We start from the raw sequence: 18,731 nt of genomic DNA, 5'->3' as shown, positions 1-18,731 counted from the left end.
TCTAACTCAGTGCATTTAATATAGAAATCCCTATAGTTTTGAATGTCAACTCGAAGTGAGTGAAAAACATTGCAGGAGAAAGAGTTGAATTCTTCATTAATATGAATTAAATTTTTAATGAAAGGTATTTACAGCCTCAAAATGGTTCATTATGAATAATTTGACTGTTTTCAATGCAGCTTCATTAATTTTCTCCAAAATCGTTTCGGAGCAATTCTACAATTTTTTGCTACAGTAAGGGTATATGGGAGGTATTTTAACTTTGGTATAGGCCTGTCCCGAAACAAAGTTAGATTATTTTAACTAAGAAGAATATAGTGAAATTAATAGCATTATTGTAGGCTTAAAGCTTTATTTTGTAAATTGCAACAATGCGGTGTGTCGATGCAGAGACATAAATAACAGCTCGCTACCCGTCGTCCGAGATTTCGCCCATGTTTTATAGCTGAACAATATATTTTCTATATATTAATCTTGTTTTTCTATTTTATGTCTCGAAGTTGTCTAAAACCTATGCACATTTTTTATTAAAACAATATACCTTTGGTTTCAGATCATTATCTTAGTTTACTAAAATGTAGTTCTCAAAGTAAGGTTGGTCCAATACCATTTTTAACAACAAAACACGCTAACGGCGGAGTTGCCAATCTCTGTTATTTATGTGTCTGGTCGATATATCTATTTCGTAAATGTCCGATATCATATACAATGTCAACATATATATATATATATATATATATATATATATATATATATATATATATATATATATATATATATATATATATATATATATATATATATATATATATTATGCCTTGAACATAATGAAGGAGCGTTGTGCAACTTAAAAAGCAATCTAAAATCAAAATCTAGTCCGAGGCCATTGGATTAAGACAAGTAACCCCTAAACTCATTTTCGAGACTGCAATAGGAATAATTGGTAACATTGTTAACAAATGATCCGATAACAGTTTAATGTTTTGGAAATTTTATTCTAAATAAAAGTTTGATCTTCTACGTTTTGGAGCTTCTAATCCTGACATATATACATATATTGGCTTTTATGTAAGACCTGAGAAAAAAACACGTCCAAAATCGACCACCTATAATTTGCAAAGGACTCAAATTTATAGTTTTCTACATATAACTGTCTCATACTTTTTTTCAATCATTGAGGTGTTTATTGATTTCCTTACATTGTAATTAGACATTGTCTCAGTGAACACAGCAGTGGTATGTTGTTTACATCGATTTGTGAAAGGTTTTAGAGGATATCCCAATTTTTAAATCGTATGTCTATATGAGCAAGTAAATGTTACAAGTTTCCGTAAATCCGGTCAATTTACTCTATTGGTCGCCTTTTGAAGAAGTGTTTTATCTTTAAAAAAAACAAAAACAAAACTAAATCTTAAAGGAAAAAATGTGTGGGTATTTTCTTTCCTTAAGAAAAGCTTACAGCTTGACAAATTATATCAAATTAACATTTTATGCAGATCTGATGGTCAAGTTTGTTGACATTCCAGCCTCCTTAACAAATGCAAAATCTTGTGTGTTTGTTTCTAGAGTAAAGGTAGTTGTTTAAAATGACATTGCGAATAACAAACCTTGAATACGTGATTTTAATCTATTCACATCGACCAATACAACAAAATGATCCAGAATCAAATCAATCTATGATATACTTTTGCGTACTATTCAACGCTTGTTTGACTATTCGCGTTCTTATTTAAATAATACAAAATAATGCAAAGCCGTAAGAGCAAAGTTGGGATTGTGCACTGAAGTATTCAAGTGTTTTTCATAGATATTATATTCATAATGGAAATCTCCCTGACAAAAATATATTTAAATGTTTCCATACAAACTATGCTAGGAGCGTACGCTAAAGTTTACAATATATTTGTTTTCAAAGGTCAATTTCTGTGTTAAAAGATAAAGCATTTTTACAGGGGGTGATATGTTCACATGTTTCTTCCTTGTGGAACGCTTCTGTAGAGAAATGATTGCATAAGTTATTCATTGTGAGTTAGCATCTCTTTATGTTTATGTTCTTATAGATGACAGATAAATGGCTCAATATATTTAGTTTCTTTCAGTGTTAGCATATGAATTTTAAAACATTTTTAAGTTAAAGAAAGAGATATGGGGGAGCAGCCAATCTTATGACGCTTGCGTCAATTTGTTTCCTGTCAGTTAATGAGTTTGCTCCATTGAAATCAGCACAATTAAGATGTGGCTCTCAGAATTAAAAGAAAAATTGAATAGCAATTTTTAATTTTTGTGAATGTGATTTTGCTGGATTTTTTAAATTTAGGATTGTAATATATTTTTTCCTCCATTTACAGACTATTCGTTTTTGGCAACTTATTCGAATACTGATATTAATCTCACCATTCAAAGCTTCGTTTAGTTTTTTTTTCGAACAACTTCCAATGCCATTTGATTTTGATGATGCATATAATTTGACCTCATGGATGACCGATACAACTACGAAGAACATTATACAAAAATACCTCATTCTATGCCCGGAACAAGACATGTGTTTGGGGTCCATGTTTAAGCGAGGCTATCCTATTGTTGACAAATCAGCCTGCACACCATGTGAATGTGACGATTCTTGTGTAAGACGATCCACCTGCTGTCCCTCCAAGTTCTACAGACAGACAGACACTCCAGACTTTATTGAATACCAGAAGAATACAATCGTTACCGAGAAAGAAACTCCAATGTCTTGCTTTGAACCCTTATGGAACCCAATAGGAATAAGATCCAAAAGATCATATTGGATGATAAAAACCTGTCCTAATAATATTAATTGTATATCACCACCTTCTATTAACATATCGAGTTCTACCCCTGTGACGTCATTGGCTACCAATCAAACCTATCGCACCATTCAATGTGCATTGTGCAACCAAGAAGAAATGTCCAGTCTAGTCGAATGGGAAAAGAAAAAGTTCTGCAATTCACGATCTGCTCTTTTCGCAGAAGAAGACTTCAATTCTCTATATCAATCAGTCTTTGCCTTAAATCCTTTATGCAATATTGGATTTTATCCCCCAACCTTCTATGAGGATAAAGTCCAACCATGTGTTGAGTATACTCACGAAGATAAATGCAACGAGTCAAACACTGAAAATAACGTTGTCGATGCTTATCTTATAAAGGCTTGTCAAGAGTTTTATCTGCCATACATTTTTTATAATATCATCTACAAAAACATATATTGTGCCCTTTGCGAACACGACATTACAAATCTTCCGATTCAGTACATCTCTGGAGGATTTCAGTGGGGTGAAGATTTTCTGCCGAATCCCTTTTCCGCACTTATTGATTTTCAGCAGATTCCAGATAAACCCATTAAAAAGAGATTAGCGTGTGCGAAAAACCAAATGTTGGACAATCGATTGGTAAGTTTTTAAATAGATTAATTTTATTTCATCTCGTCCTTTTGATAAACAATACACATGCTTACCTTTTCGTGATTGTTTTTGACAGCCATGATCCCATGGGGTCAGGAAGGGGACCCATTGAAAGTTTATTATGTAAATATATTTAAAAGAAACTTAAAAAAAATGAAAACTAAATATTTTTTTGAGAGGAAAGTTTCAACATTGTTTTCTTTTCCTTGACAATTGGCATTGAGGCATTAGAGCCAACAACAGGAAACTATTGATGGAAGAGTGCATCGAAAAAGTTATAAATTAAATGAATCTAAAGCGTGATTTCTGAAAAGAACATAGGTTTAAGGTTGACAGTTTTTGAAGTTTAGGTATTTTGTAATCTTATAGTTCATAATGAAACAATGGTTAGGGGTGGAGTAATATCCCCTTTTGACTTAGAAATGTCATGGAATAAAAACCATTGAAGGACGTCTGCGACAAAAATTTAAAAAGTAAAAAACTAGGGTGCCATGGAGGAGTGGGCATCCTCTCCTTACCGTTCACACCCGCCATATGCTGTTTGTCGCAATCGGGAAAAGCGGAAAAATCCCTAAACAATTAGGTTATTAATTATGGTCTAACTAGTAAATTGTTATACAACGAAGTGCAAAACAATTCATAGGAAAAAATTAAGTAAGTGTTATATGAGCAAAAGCAGTTAGTGTATATCTGCCATTTTAACAAGATAGGCTATATCATTCATCTATAGACGTTGAACCTATATATAGATAAAATTGTTAACACCCCGTATCACATCTTAATATATGTATTGTCTGCATTCCCATCACAAATTGATAAACGTTTGTTAAGTACTTTAAGATTTTATCGATCAAATTGAGAGGGAGCAAAACTAAACATTACGACATTTAAAGATGGTTACAAACTGTTTTTAGCAAGATTCAAGCTAAAGGGGCCATTTCAAAAATGAAAGGGAACATCTGACTTTAAATAAGCTCTCCATTTAGAAAAAATGGCTAAATAATGAGACCGAGAAAGATATTTCAGTGTAAAGACGCATTTTATCGTCAGCTGTCATGGAAAAAGTCTCGCCATTTTATATTTTTGGGGAAATTTTTCACCATGAGCGATGATTTGTTTTAAATCTATAAAAAAAATTAAACTGATATAATTGTTTTTTATCTTGAATCCTTAATTCTATCTAATTTTTTTTAATGAAAAACCTCCTTTACTATAATTTTACTTTCAGAACATGTGCCTGGATATTGAGTGTGAAGTGGAATACAGGTATCACAACCAGTCTTGCAGTCTTGTCCACCAAATGGTTAACGAAAACAATTACGAAATAAATCTAATAGCTTCTGTCAATGACAATGAAATACATCCTACGAATATATCTTCACAAAGTATCCTAAATGCATTTCAAGTTTTCTTAAGACGTAAAAAATTAGGAAAATATCTTTGTAGAATTTCAATCTTGGGTTCAGTTGAATCCGATCACGATGTTCTTGACATGGCTATGGTAATTGAACTTTCTATTGGTAACCTTCATAATACTGATCAAATGCTGAAATACTTGTTAACTATTTTTTCAAGTTTCAATCTGAACAACATTCCTCTGTATATCCCATATAATACCTTGGTCAATATCTCTTTTTCTCTTGTTGGTCAGAGCTTTCATGTCTACGGAAGCAATCTATTTAACAAGAAGATTGAAAATCGTTTCTACGTACATCCGGGTAGTGGGAAAGAGATGGTAGTATACAATAGTTTAGGTACGTTGTATCAGGGACATGAGAGCCAAAATTGTTTAAGGGGGCAAATGATGTCGATAGTAGCTGACTGGTATCGTTGTCCCAAGGTGAAGATAAAAACATCAGATGCAAGAATGGATATATCAAACTTCTCGGTATGTTTATTGGATTATGGTAAATGTTTCACGTCAATTTATTTTAAACAGTCCTTAGACAAACGCAGTGTTTCGATATGCTTAGAACAGTACCTTCAATCAATTAAAGTTATTAAAAGTAGTTTCATCTCATCTAATGATAGCCTGATGTCATATTTCTCCCTAGTTTGTCTTTCCCTTTCATCATTAGGTTCATTGGCAACAGTAACTGTTTTTCTTTTGAAAGGATCATGCAGTCGTATTGCCGATGTGAATATCATAATTCTTGCAACTTTCGTAAGTTTTGCAAATATAACTTACATCTTATCTAAGTTTTTTCTCTGGAGTCGGACATTGTGTATTGGGATTGGTATGTTGGTACATTTCAACTGGCTTTCTGTCGTCTGCTGGATGAGTTTATGTTCTTTCCAAGTTTTTCAAGCATTTACGTCTTTCCACGTTTCGGAAGTAAAAGTTGTGCCAAAGGTTCTTTCATGCTTGGTGATGAACCTGATTATTTGTTTGTCCCTAGTAGTTATCAACGTTGTCGTAAGCTTTGTCAAAAGTAATAGAGAAAATTTCGGTTATTCTGTACTTACCTGTTATATTGCTGACTCTGACATGGTTCTCTTCACTTTTGCATTGCCTGTGGGTGTGCTGATCTGTATTAATATGTTTATGTTCGCTGTCACGGTGCTTAGAATTTCTAAAAGAATAAATGTTCAAAAGTCACAAGAGGAACATAAAATGAGAGCATATTTCAGGCTGTCTACCATTACTGGCGTCACTTGGCTGTTTGGATTTTTAGCTCAATTCACTGGACATCAACTGTTTGATATTCTTCATACTGTTTTCAGTGGTGGCCAGGGTTTGTTTCTTTATCTAGCTTTTGGACTATCGCTAACTACAAAGCAAAAAAATAGCAACCATTCGAAAGATTCCAAAACTCTCACTTAGCGTTAGCACCAAAATGAAACCTGCAAGAGAATTTAATACATACTTTATCGATGTTATGACTACGGAAAAAGACTTATTGTATCTTTGTTTAAGTTTACATTAAATTTGTTTAACTTACTTTTGACATGTTTCTCTAACAAAGGGGTTACCATTATCACTTTTTATGAAATAAACATTAATTAACACATCTAATTCAAACAAACATTTATGGATATAGAGAATAAGTGCTTATTACAATGAATTTAAATAATTTTATCTATCATATAAACGACAGAAGAAAAATACATTTGTCAAAAAAGTAATTTAATTGTTGATGTCGTTATTTTGTGTTTGTTTTTTTTTTTTAAATCTATTCATTACAGAAAAAAAGAATGATTTTAATTTTTGTGAAAATAGAATTTCCTCAAAAAGTAGATTCTTGTTTAAAAAAGTTGAAAAAAAGTCATCATTGTTAGTTTTCTGAATTTTTAAAAAAAATTAAAGCATGAAACGTCTATTCATCTTGAGACCCTGTAATATTTATGAAAATGCACGTAGATACTTATATTCTATATTTCTATATACTATATATGTCTATACTAACAGTTTGTTGTCGAATACTCAGTGAATAGGTTTTTATAGAATATCACAAATTTTGGAGATTCAAGTTTTCTACATAATGATTTATCATAGAAAAATTACATTTCTTGGTTTCAATTGTACCATATTGATGTTGATTAAAACAAATTTTAAAAAAAATAATTCTTCTTATTCTATATTTACAAAGTAGATTTGCCTTATTGTACACTTCATCGCCAATTTCATTCAATGATTCAAACCCATTATCAGTGATTAGTTTTAAACATACAAAGGTTACTTTTAATTTAATTATTATAGAACATAAAAATACAAAAAGCAAATTGTTTTTTATAGGCTCTTGTAAAACATTGTTTTTATTCATACTTGATAAATCTGTATCATTTTACCGTATATCAGGTTTTTTCCGCGTGTATCCAATTTCCGCTTTGTTCGCGACGATTTCCGAATCGCGGAAAATATATCAGCGTAAATTTGATACAAAGTGTTGTTCTTATAATATAGTTCTCTCTTTCATTATGAAGTAAACAGATATGTAAAAGTACAATGAACTGTCTTCAGTAAGTTTAAAGTAGAAATTGCGCGACCGGAAGCAAGCGCAAAATAATAGGTATGTAAGCCTCATAGTTTATTTAATAATCCATTGACAAGCTAATAAAAACGGTCGCTTATCTCGCGTAAACCGATGTCTAATTATACCTGAGCTACTGTTATATGTAACGGTACTTGATCTATTTATCTATGACTGTTTGCGTCTCTGAAAATAATTATCGGTAATTATTTAACATTAAGGAAGTCGTGTAAATGGTTTGTCCGAATTTTTTTTAATGAGCGGCAATTTAGATACTTTTACCCTCTTACTTCACAGGGTTAAAAAATCTTGAATTATATTTTCACTATGACATTGAAATAGTGAAAATTCGATTTGCGTAAATTTTATATACCGTTCTAGGTTCTGAATCGCGGAAAAAACATGACGCGGAAAAAACCTGATATACGGTATATTGATTGAAATACAGAAACATGTATATATTAAACAAATGTAGGATTTTAGACATTTCAAAGTTAGCCATCTTAACACAGTTCATTTTTAGTATATATTCAAAATTTATGTTGTTACTTTTAAGAAGACGATTCCGGTGTTCATCCAAAACACGTTTACCTTTATTTCTCCTTAAAAATCTTGGATTCCAAATTTAATGCTTGAATTTGTTTATAAGTATATCAACTATACCTGTCCCACTGTCAATTTCCAATGATTTCTTTTGAAGATCGTCTATGTAAGGCCGAGACTGTCTTATTTGACCCTTAAAGGAATTAAAAGAAATGGTAGCAGAAGACAGGGAATAACTTTATATAGGTTAACACATTGAAGACGTCATGATTGAAAGTTAAATGTTGTGTAAATTTGATCTGAGAGCATTGTAAACAGATTCAAATAATAAGGAATCTAAGGACTCTTATAAAGTATTTTGGCCTTGTTTATTGAAAATTGAATATAAAATATTTGGAGAGATGTTATTTCTATCAAACATTCACTGAAAGATATGTAAAGCAGATTTTATTTCTCGGCCAGGCCTTCCCATGTCGTTGTTTACGACATAAAATTCCGACTAGAACAACACTACCCGTATATATTAAACTTTAAATCTCACACTTATCGATAGTTTGATCAATGCTTCAATTGGAAAGTGCTGCAAAAATCCTGTTTTATGTTTTATGCTGTTTTGATGCTACATACCGTTTTCCGTGCAAACTGTACAAAAGTTGGGAAGGATTTTTGAGAACAAAATAAATGAAATATAATTAAGAAGAATAAAGGATTCCAGCAGCGGTTTTGATCAATTGAGATGTTTTGCCTTCACTTGCTATTCTTATTGTTTTTTGGAAACCGCGGAGTAGTGTTGTTCTATATCATTTTACGTTAAGGAATATACGTAGGCTATCTATAGTTGTCACATGATTACCCACCGATGTGGCTGTAACGTACTACCTGATTTTATTGCATTTACATCTATTTTAAGCGTTAATACTAATTTTTTGATCTGATTCAAAACAGCTTTTCAATCTCACGATTTTGAATAAAACAGTCAAAATAAGACGCTAAATTGCCAAAATGCTTCCAAAACATCCCCGCGCTGTTTCGGAGATTGATCATATAGGACTAAGGTCCACTGAGACTAGTTTAAATCTAGATACTCAACAAATAATTCTGTTTGAATACATGTCGTCTTTAAAATTGTTAAATTACATGTTTAAAGAATGGCTGCTTAGTGAGACCAAGGCACTCAGCGCATGAAATTCAGGGGGTACAAAAAGTCCCGCAGGAGATTGTCCATCTGATCCCATTCTTTTTGCGCTTGGTCAGAGCGGACCACTAAAAATAGTAAAAGCACCTAAACAAAGACATCTGTCTTTCAGGTTAGATAGTATTTATAGGGATTAATGGATTCTCCCTGGAGAGTAAGAGAGGGCACATCTTTGCTAGCCAAGGTTTTTCGGTCCACTTTGCTCCCCATAAACCCTTGGCGGATTTCATTACGAAAACTCGGTGATGTGGTGGCGCTATCTAGCGAACAACTTCACACCCCACAGCCTAATTAGCATAATTGGAGCCTTTTTGAGTTTTACATTAACGAAAAGCTAAAAAAAAACCCGATAACGCCTAAATACGTCATTCACGGGATTTTAACGAGACCACCTCGAGACTCTTGCAAATCGAGAGAGGAGTTTAGATCGAAAAAGTAAGTAAAAATTTATGTTTATTATATCGGCAAGCTTTTGAAATTATTTATAGCTGCAGAACAATTGTTTATTAATGTGAACTCGAAGTTTTGGGTGATAAGCCTTATTTCGTTAAAAATTGTTCAGCATGTTACCGGCTGAACAGCAGTTTTCGTTTTTGTCACCAATCTGAAACGTGCTAGGGGGTAGCCATGTATCGGTAAGAACATACTCACTTACAATGTTAAACTAGATAAATACATTTTTTAAAACCTGTTGTGCGATATTTCCACTGAATGTGTTAAAACTTTTAAAAATAAATAATGATCGTTGTGATATGGGACTTAAAAGACATGTTTTAGTATGAAATGTGTATGCAGGTGTATTATAGTCAGTTTTTACACATATTGGTACCTAGCATACGTTAAAAAAATATAATATGTTTTTTTACTAGAATATTGAGTTTGTGTCGATCATGCTTTTGTAGCGTGCAACCCTATTGATTATTATATATGAAAGTGGATAAGAACCCCCAGTTATCTTTCTGAGGACAAGTAGTAAAATATTCAATATATACATATACTGTTAATAAAAAACAAATCGACTGCTTGTCGTAGAATCTAGTATGTACAAGTATGCGCTGGCTCTAATATACAGGCTCGGCTCTTATATACAGGCTCAGCTCTTGTGGCTCCGGCTCTTATAGCACGGCTCTTATGGCTCCGGCTCTTTCTGCGCGGCTCCGGCTCGTCGTGGCTTCTGCTCTACGTAGCTCCGGCTGTTACAGCACGGTAATTAATATAGTTTTCTCAATAACATCTGGAAGGATAGACACCAAGTACTTTAAAACATTTGAAGAGTCATCATCATTATCATTGTTATTGTCATCATCTTTGTCTGCATCTATTTCTATTATGTTCAGCATTTCTGATAATAATGAAAGATCTAAGAGAATTGTTTCTCCAGTTGAATTTAGGAATTCAGAAATTTGTGAAGCTTTCCGACAATACTGGAGACTGGCGAAAGTCAAGGTATGCCCCAGTGATAAGTGGGAAGATATGACAAAGAGCAAACAATAGTAAAAAGACCTTACATAAAAATAACTTGGATTAACTTCTTTGCATGGCAATTGCAGGCACTATTCTAAATCAGGACTTGTAAATATGACTAAACAAGAAAACAATCATGAATTGAGATCTGGATATCAAACTGACAATCCTAGGCTTATTAAACAAAGGTCTAAAGAATTTAATATCAGGAAGGAAGCTGTACTTACCGGAAGCACATGTAACAGTGCCTTGGGCCTGGGAAAACTTGAGCAACAACAAACGCACTATTCAAAAGTTATATTAGAAAAGAAGAAGAAACTGAGCAGTGTTCGGCAGAGAAAAGCTCAAACATGGATTACGGAACAAAACATGAGATCGATGGCATTGCAACCATGGTGGCAAGAGTTATTCCTGCACTGTTTCCAAGTTAAGATTTCTATGAAGAAGGTTGTATAAGAATGGGACTAGATGAAAATGCGTCCTTTTTTGTTGTAAGCCCGGGTGGTTTGTTTTGTTTAAGGTATTAAAACACCCCGTCTTTCATGTCCGAAAACAAGTGTAAAATCCAAAATTCATTCTCTACAGATGTATACTACAAAATTCCTAAGTACTATATTCCACAATTATTATGCGAGATGAAATCTTATGCAACTCATTACCTTTCTCGTGTTGGTCCGAGACAACAACTGTAGTGTTTAAAGTGGACATTGATAAAGGATTGTGGGACGCTATCACAGCAGAATTAAGCAGTGTATTGTGGAGCTAACAGGAAGAGACCTTTAAAGTTCTCTCAAAATGTTTCAGATTTGCAAGCAAAGGCAAATACATTTACCGTACAAAATGTGCATTTTGTGGCAGAATTTCCATCCTGTACAGCTGTAGTGCGCTCAGATGAAAATGACAAAGATAATGTAGAACCGCTTGACCCATACAAAAATATGGAACCAAGTTCTTTGACCGAATCGATTGTTGATGTTGTCAGCATTTTGATCCAGTTGCATGCTGCAATTAAGTGGACGAAAGAAGTATATACTTTTTGCAGAACAGTTGCTGCTTGACCATGTGGAATTTCGTTTGGTTCGAGTCATGTTTGTTTACATAGGGATGCAAATGTCCCCATTCATTAACAGTTAACTTGAACTAAAATAGAATTTAAAGAATAGAAATTGGTTTGTGCACTCATATTGGCATCAAAAGTTTTAAAAATAGAGCAGTTGTTATTTATAGAAAATGGACGGTGAAATAGATTCATCCAATATCTTCTATGATAGAAAAAATACATGAGTTATGATTTTTTCTTAGCGGGGGATATCAATTGTGAGCTTGCTCACAGTACCTCTAGGAATATAGAAAATATTGTCGATTTGATAATGTTAATGACCAATTTAGGTCTGCTTACATTTCAGGGTTACTTGTTTAACATGATATGACCTCTAATCGTCAAAGAAAATAAAATCTAGCACTATAACTAATACTACTAAAGAAGCTATGTACAGAACAAAAAGTAACAAAAGGAACAGTTTTCGATCGAAAGGTGTTGGCAATACAGCCAAAGATGCCTCGTGTTCACGATTATAATATATATATATATATATATATATATATATATATATATATATATATATATATATATATATATATATATATATATATATATATATATATATATATATATATATATATATATATAATACACAATCAAAATACTCAGTAAACAACTCGACATTTCTGTGCACTACAATAAGAAAAGACAAGATATAAAAACGGTTAAGTAAGCTGCAAAAAAAAAAGAGCAACAGTTCAACTCCTTAATCATGAAGTAACTTTGAGGTTGGTATATATATAAAAACGGTAAGTAAGCTGCAAAAAAAAGCAACAGTTCAACTCCTTAATCATGAAGTAACTTTGAGGTTGGTAATCTTATTTAGCGCTTATAAGCTCTTGACCCCAACGCCCAAGTTCTTTAATTTGACCATCGGAAATGCCATTGAAAGAGGCTTTTGTGGCGCCACCTATCCTAAAGGAATGTGATTTGTATTGTTAATATCTACACCAATGATAGAGATTTCTTTAAAATGGTATTAAATTGGTTACGAGTTAGTGGCGACCTATCAAAATGACAGAAGAAAGGGCCTTCTATTTTAAAACTCTGCATTGAGTACTGCTTCAACAACTTTACTGCACAGACCTTACCCTTTGCTACAGGCAAAATCAATACAACTCCCCTACCAAGTTGTATGATTAGTTGATCAGAAGGAGGCCATACTAAAGGTTACCCACTGGAGACCACGAAACGGTCAAATTCAACATAACGTGCCTCATAAGTTAGCCTAGTATTTGGTGCAAAAGAACCTGATGAAATGATGGTTAGGAAAGAATCTGGTATTGGTGTTGGTTCAAAGTCTGCCTGGGGTACAAGGGTCCGAAAACGCTGAAACTGACAACGAGACAATGCATCAGCAACTTCATTATGAACACCTAAAATATAACAAGCCTTAAATTGAATAGAACTTAACATGTATTGAAGTACTAAAAGGCGAATACTTCTATTTGATTACATGTTGTGTTTAAATTGTTCAACTTAAAATTTAAAGAAGGGCTGCTTAGTGAGACCACTGGCACTCAGGGCATAAAAATCAGAGGGTACAAAAAGTCCCCTAGGAGATTGTCCATCTGATCCCAATCTTTTTGTGCTTGGTCAGAGCGGACCCCATAAAATATTAAAAGCACCTAAACAAAGACATCTGTCATTTAGGTTAGATTGGATTTATGTGGATTGATGGACTCTCCCAGGAGAGTAAGAGAGGGCAATGAAAGCACTGATTTGTTCTGAGTTGTCATGATTCCATTTGTTCAACAGTACAGTTACTGCTAAAATCAGATTCAGGAGCGATGCAATGCTATATCCTTTGCATGAAGGGGGCGTAATTTTAATAGCTGCATGATTGTGTAGTTGTCATATGTCTTAATGCATTACATTCAAACAAATCGTATGTTCCAACATCATTTTTATTCTGTCTTTTCTTATGAGCTGTACTGTGTACTTTTTCGGTACCAGAAGTTTTTTTTACAATCCGCTAAGTGACTGAAATAAGCCAATTTAAGCACTCTAAATGCTTTATACATGTTTTACTATAAAAAAAGTTTTAACATTTCACTCTTTAAGCAAGGTGAAAACACATATGGAAATTTGATCATATGTACATGTAGATTAATAGATCATAAATTTTAAAATATGCTACATGCGTGCGCTGGAATGTTCTTGCTAATTACTCGTACTCTGATGCCCTTAAAGTAACTTGAACTGTAAAGTCACTGTTTAATGGAGTAGAAGCGCCAAAACTAATAGGTCTGGTTAACAGTAGTAAACAAGTGACATAAGTTGAAAGCGGTCGCATGCAGGATAAAAACAATCGACGTACGACATAAAACGTACTTATTAAAATGACATTGAATTTGAAGGCATCTAATCAAGGACAAGTAATTATCAGAGGAATCAGGAGTCGTTTGACACAGGGATATTTCCGCGGAGGTTCCAACAAATATAATAAAGGTGACCGTGCCCCATTTCTCCCTGAATCCAGCACAGTTTCACCTGAGTGGCACAAGCCATAATTTTTGGAATATATAGATTTTAATAATAATCAAAAGGGTTTAAATAGTGTCAATTTTTATAAAAGGAAATAAACGTAAATGAAGCTTGTTTGCATTGTCGAGTAGCTTGACTTTAGTCCTGTACTCTTTAATATGCCCGAGTTTTACGGATTTACGTGTAAGCAAGTAATGCTGAGGTATTAACATGTAAAGTTGAAGTATCAGCATATATTGTTGAAGTATCAGCATGTAATTTAAAAGTATCAGCGTATCAGCATGTATTGTTGAAGTATCAGCATGTAATGTTAAAGTATCATCATACCGGTATATTGTTGAAATATCATCAGATAGTATGGAGTTCTTGTAAATGACAGGAATTATTCACTCTGCAATACTGGTAAACAAGTGGACAAATTTATTTTATTTATATGCAGAAATTGAATCTCGAATCTCATATTTTGATACTTAATCTCGAATGATCCTCCTGGGTTTTCGTAAAAATCATATATATCGAAATACATTTTTCCTACTTCCTTTAAATAATTGATTGCACCTGTGCTGACTTACCCACAAAACATGATTGCCGAGTATAAACCAATTTTATTGTCATATCATTACTAGTCTGGTTAACTATTATTAAAGGTCTTAAGTTGACATTTGATTAATTATATTTTCTTAACGTTGCCCGTGTCTCAATAATTTGAATTTGATTAATAGTGTACAGTTCTGGCTTACCGGTGTTATATATTCCCTTTTCCCCTAGCAATCCTTCTCCCGGAATATGGCTATATAACAGCCCCCCCCCTCCCCCCGGAAAATTGCTATATAGCAACCCCCCCCCCCCCCCCCACAGAAAGCGGAATATATAATGGGATTTCCCCCTTTTATACCCAGTATACACAACGGAAAACCTGCTATATAGTAGATGTGTCCCCTGTTTTAAATGCCGGTCATGGTTAGTGCGGACCATTCGTTGAAATGATTTAAAATATCTGAGATGATATTGATTACTCATAACAAAGGGTAATAAATGCATTTATTAAATTAAAGATAGTATAAAATACATGTTTTTAACGACTGATATGAGCAAAGGGGCACGCCTTCATTACATTTTTTTTCATCTTCCTTTTTTCACCCTTTGTTGCACCTTTTGGAAGACCTTGTACCTTTTTTCGGATTTCGAAATAGTGCGGATGTTTTTCTTTTCTGTTTTTTTTCTTATAATCGATGCATATCTGCAGTTTGGACCATGACGTTATGACATGGACATTTTTTGAATAACTGATGGAATTATCGAATCAATGAATGTGGCAAAAGGTAGATATTTCAGTAATTGAAATTTGAAACATCATCTCTTTTTCTACAGAAAACCTGCAAATCTTACACTAAGTGATGGAAAATATGTGTCTGGTGTAACAGTAATAATAGACATGAACTTTAAATAATGTGGTTTGAGGATAATTTGGCGGATTTTGTGTTATATATTTATTAAATTGATCAAAAACGTGAGTTTAAAGTTTAAAAAGTGTTATCAATTAGACACGCAATTCAATTGCTATTTAATGTAATTTGAATATTCGTGTGAGATTTAGGTAACACTACCAATATAAAGAAATTATCTCACGACGAAAGTGTCCAAAATTCCGAAAATCCATCAAGATGGTAAGTTAGATAAGTTCTATCGTAAAGTTCTATCCTAAATGGAGTTATTTTGTTTTGTTTAAATGGTTAAGCATTTAACTGTTTTGTCATCCTTATATCATAATGCATAATTGAAGTGAGAATGTGAATGGAAGTTTCTCAATTTAGCACAATTAAGGTACTTATTTTAATGTGATTGATGTTAAAACAAATGTTAATTGTGTGCGTTTAATTTATGTTTTAATCATGGGAAAAACATTCTGACTCAAGCTTTGTTCAAAACATCAACCGGAATAATTGTGCACAACTCCGTCAAGTTGTGGCTTTGTGTGTTTGTCTCATACCATTTTTTTTCTACGGTATTGGACTTTAAACTGTCCCAATAAACATTTTTCAAATTGAACACGCTTTCCCAATGTCCCTGTGATTGCATTTGATATAAATGATTTACTGCTTTTTTTTTTTTTACAAAAAATTTTCATGTTACTTGCTGTTTTTGGTATACACCTTAAAAAATGATTATTTAAACACTGCAGTAACGCCCCTTTTAAACACCGATATTGACTCTTTAAAACAAATATAATTGGCATACAAATGGCATGTAGGACTTGATATTTATTAAGGTCTTCCGTTGAAAGTTATTGGGTTTGCTCCGTTGAAATCTGCACAATTGAGATGTGGTTATCAGAATTGAAAGAAGGATTGAATAGCAATGTTTAATTTTTGTGTGTGTGATTTTGCTGGAATTTTTTTAATTTAGGATTGTAATAGATTTTATCCTCTATTTACAGATTGTTTGTTTTTGGCAACTTCTTCGAATACTGATCTTAATCTCACCATTCAAAGCTTCTACTAGTTTTCCTTCGAGACAACTTCCAAAGCAAAATGATTTTGATGAAACATATTTGTTGACTTTATGGATGACCAATACAACTACGAAGAATATGATACAAGAATACCTCATTCTATGTCCAGAACAAGACATGTGTTTGGGGTCCATGTTTAAGCGAAACTTTCCTTTTTTTGACAAATCAGCCTGCACACCATGTGAATGTGACGATTCTTGTGTAAGACGATCCACATGTTGTCCCTCCAAGTTCTACAGACAGACAGACACTCCATACTTTATTGAATACCAGAAGAATATAAGCATTACCGAGAAAGAAACTCCAATGTCTTGTTTTGAACCCTTATGGAACCCAAAAGGAATAAGATCCAAAAGATCATATTGGATGATAAAAACCTGTCCTAATGATATTAATTGTATATCACCACCCTCTATAAACATATCGAGTTCTACCCCTGTGACGTCATTGGCTACCAATCAAACCTATCGCAACATTCAATGTGCATTGTGCAACAAAGAAGAAACGCCCAGTCTAGTCGAATGGGAAAAGAAAAAGTTCTGCAATTTACGATCTGCTCTCTTCGCAAAAGAAGACGTCAATTCTCTATATCAATCAGTCTTTTCCTTAAATCCTGTATGCAATATTGGATTTTATCCCTCAACCTTCTATGAGGATAAAGTCCAACCATGTGTTGAGTATACTCATGAAGATAAATGCAACGAGTCAAACACTGAAAATAACGTTGTCGATGCTTATCTTATAAAGGCTTGTCAAGAGTTTTATCTGCCATACATTTTTTATAATATCATCTACAAAAACATATATTGTGCCCTTTGCGAACACGACATTACAAATCTTCCAATTCAGTACTTCTCTGGAAAAGAGTGGGGTGAAGATTTTCTGCCGAATCCCTTTTCCGCACTTATTAATTTTCAGCAGATTCCAGATGAACCCATTAAAAAGAGCTTAGCGTGTGCGAAAAACCAAATGTTGGACAATCGATTGGTAAGTTTTTAAATAGATTAGTTTTATTTAATCTCGTTCTTTTGAGAAACAATACATATGCTTCCCCTTTCGTGATTGCTTTTGACAGCCATGACCCCTTGCGGTCAGGACGGCGATCCATTGAAAGTTCCTTATGTTAATATATTTAAAAGAAACTTTTTTATTTAAAAATAAAATAAAAACTAAAAAGTTTTTTGAGAGGAAATATTGTTTTCTTGTCTTTGACAATTGGCATCATAGAGTCAACAACTGGAAACTAATGTTGGAATAGTGCTTCGAAAAAGTAATAAATTAAATGAATCTAAAGCGTGATTTCTGAAAAGAACATAGGTTTAAGGTTGACAGTTTTTGAAGTTTAGGCGTTTAGGCATTTTGTAATTTTGTAATGTAGGGGTGGAGTACGCAGCACTGTTAAGACTTACTATGAAAATATCAGCGGATTTAAACGTTCATAAAAATAATTATGTAAAATTATTTTTTCATGATATAAAAGTGATATCAAATGAAACAGTACAGTAATGCTACTTTGTTTGACACTTAATGTGGTCCTCCGAATTGATAGTCACGTGATATGTGTTGATAATTCTCCCAAACAGAGGTCATAAACAAATTTTAATATTACAAGGACATACCCTTATTTGAATTAAAATTTTAAATTATAATTAAATTCTACTTTTCTGGTTGAATCGTAAAGTGCTGCTGCTTTGTATTGAGTTCATTTTTTATTTGAATAAATATCAAAGAAATAAGCTCCGGTTGGAATTTATATGACCTACGCTTAATATTTTACTTATTTATAAATTCATTCTCTAGATTTCATTAAGCAGCAGCACTTTTTGATAAATAAAACATTCCCTTAATTTATATCCAAAAGATCGAAATGATCTGTTCAGTGTGTGCCCTTGTAAAAAGCGGATGTAGATAGGCTTCCCGATGACAAACACATCGAACTTGTACATTAAACACTCTCGAAAAGAAATAATACACGCTCTAAAAAATAATTACCTGCCGAATCAAAACAAGCACAATAGATAGGATTTAATGG

General features: G+C 33.1%; 2 protein-coding genes across 2 annotated transcripts; both read left to right on the top strand.

Annotated features, from left to right (window-relative positions):
* Positions 1–2,353: 2,353 nt before the first annotated feature.
* On the top strand, positions 2,354–6,945 carry LOC128189986 (uncharacterized). Its single transcript, XM_052861831.1, has 2 exons — positions 2,354–3,413; positions 4,654–6,945. Exons 1-2 carry the CDS (start codon positions 2,436–2,438, stop codon positions 6,247–6,249), a joined length of 2,574 nt encoding a protein of 857 aa, XP_052717791.1. The 5' UTR covers positions 2,354–2,435; the 3' UTR covers positions 6,250–6,945.
* A 9,688-nt stretch (positions 6,946–16,633) lies between these two features.
* LOC128188445 (uncharacterized) lies at positions 16,634–17,878 on the top strand. Its single transcript, XM_052859497.1, has one exon. The coding sequence runs from the start codon at positions 16,754–16,756 to the stop codon at positions 17,696–17,698; it is 945 nt and encodes a 314-aa protein (XP_052715457.1). The 5' UTR covers positions 16,634–16,753; the 3' UTR covers positions 17,699–17,878.
* The last annotated feature ends 853 nt before the right edge of the window (positions 17,879–18,731 follow it).

This window comes from Crassostrea angulata, chromosome 6, assembly GCF_025612915.1.
Source record: "Crassostrea angulata isolate pt1a10 chromosome 6, ASM2561291v2, whole genome shotgun sequence".
In the NCBI taxonomy this organism is placed as follows: domain Eukaryota; kingdom Metazoa; phylum Mollusca; class Bivalvia; order Ostreida; family Ostreidae; genus Magallana; species Magallana angulata.
The sequence above is the reverse complement of the archived record's forward strand: the minus strand, read 5'-3'. Positions and strand labels throughout refer to the sequence as shown.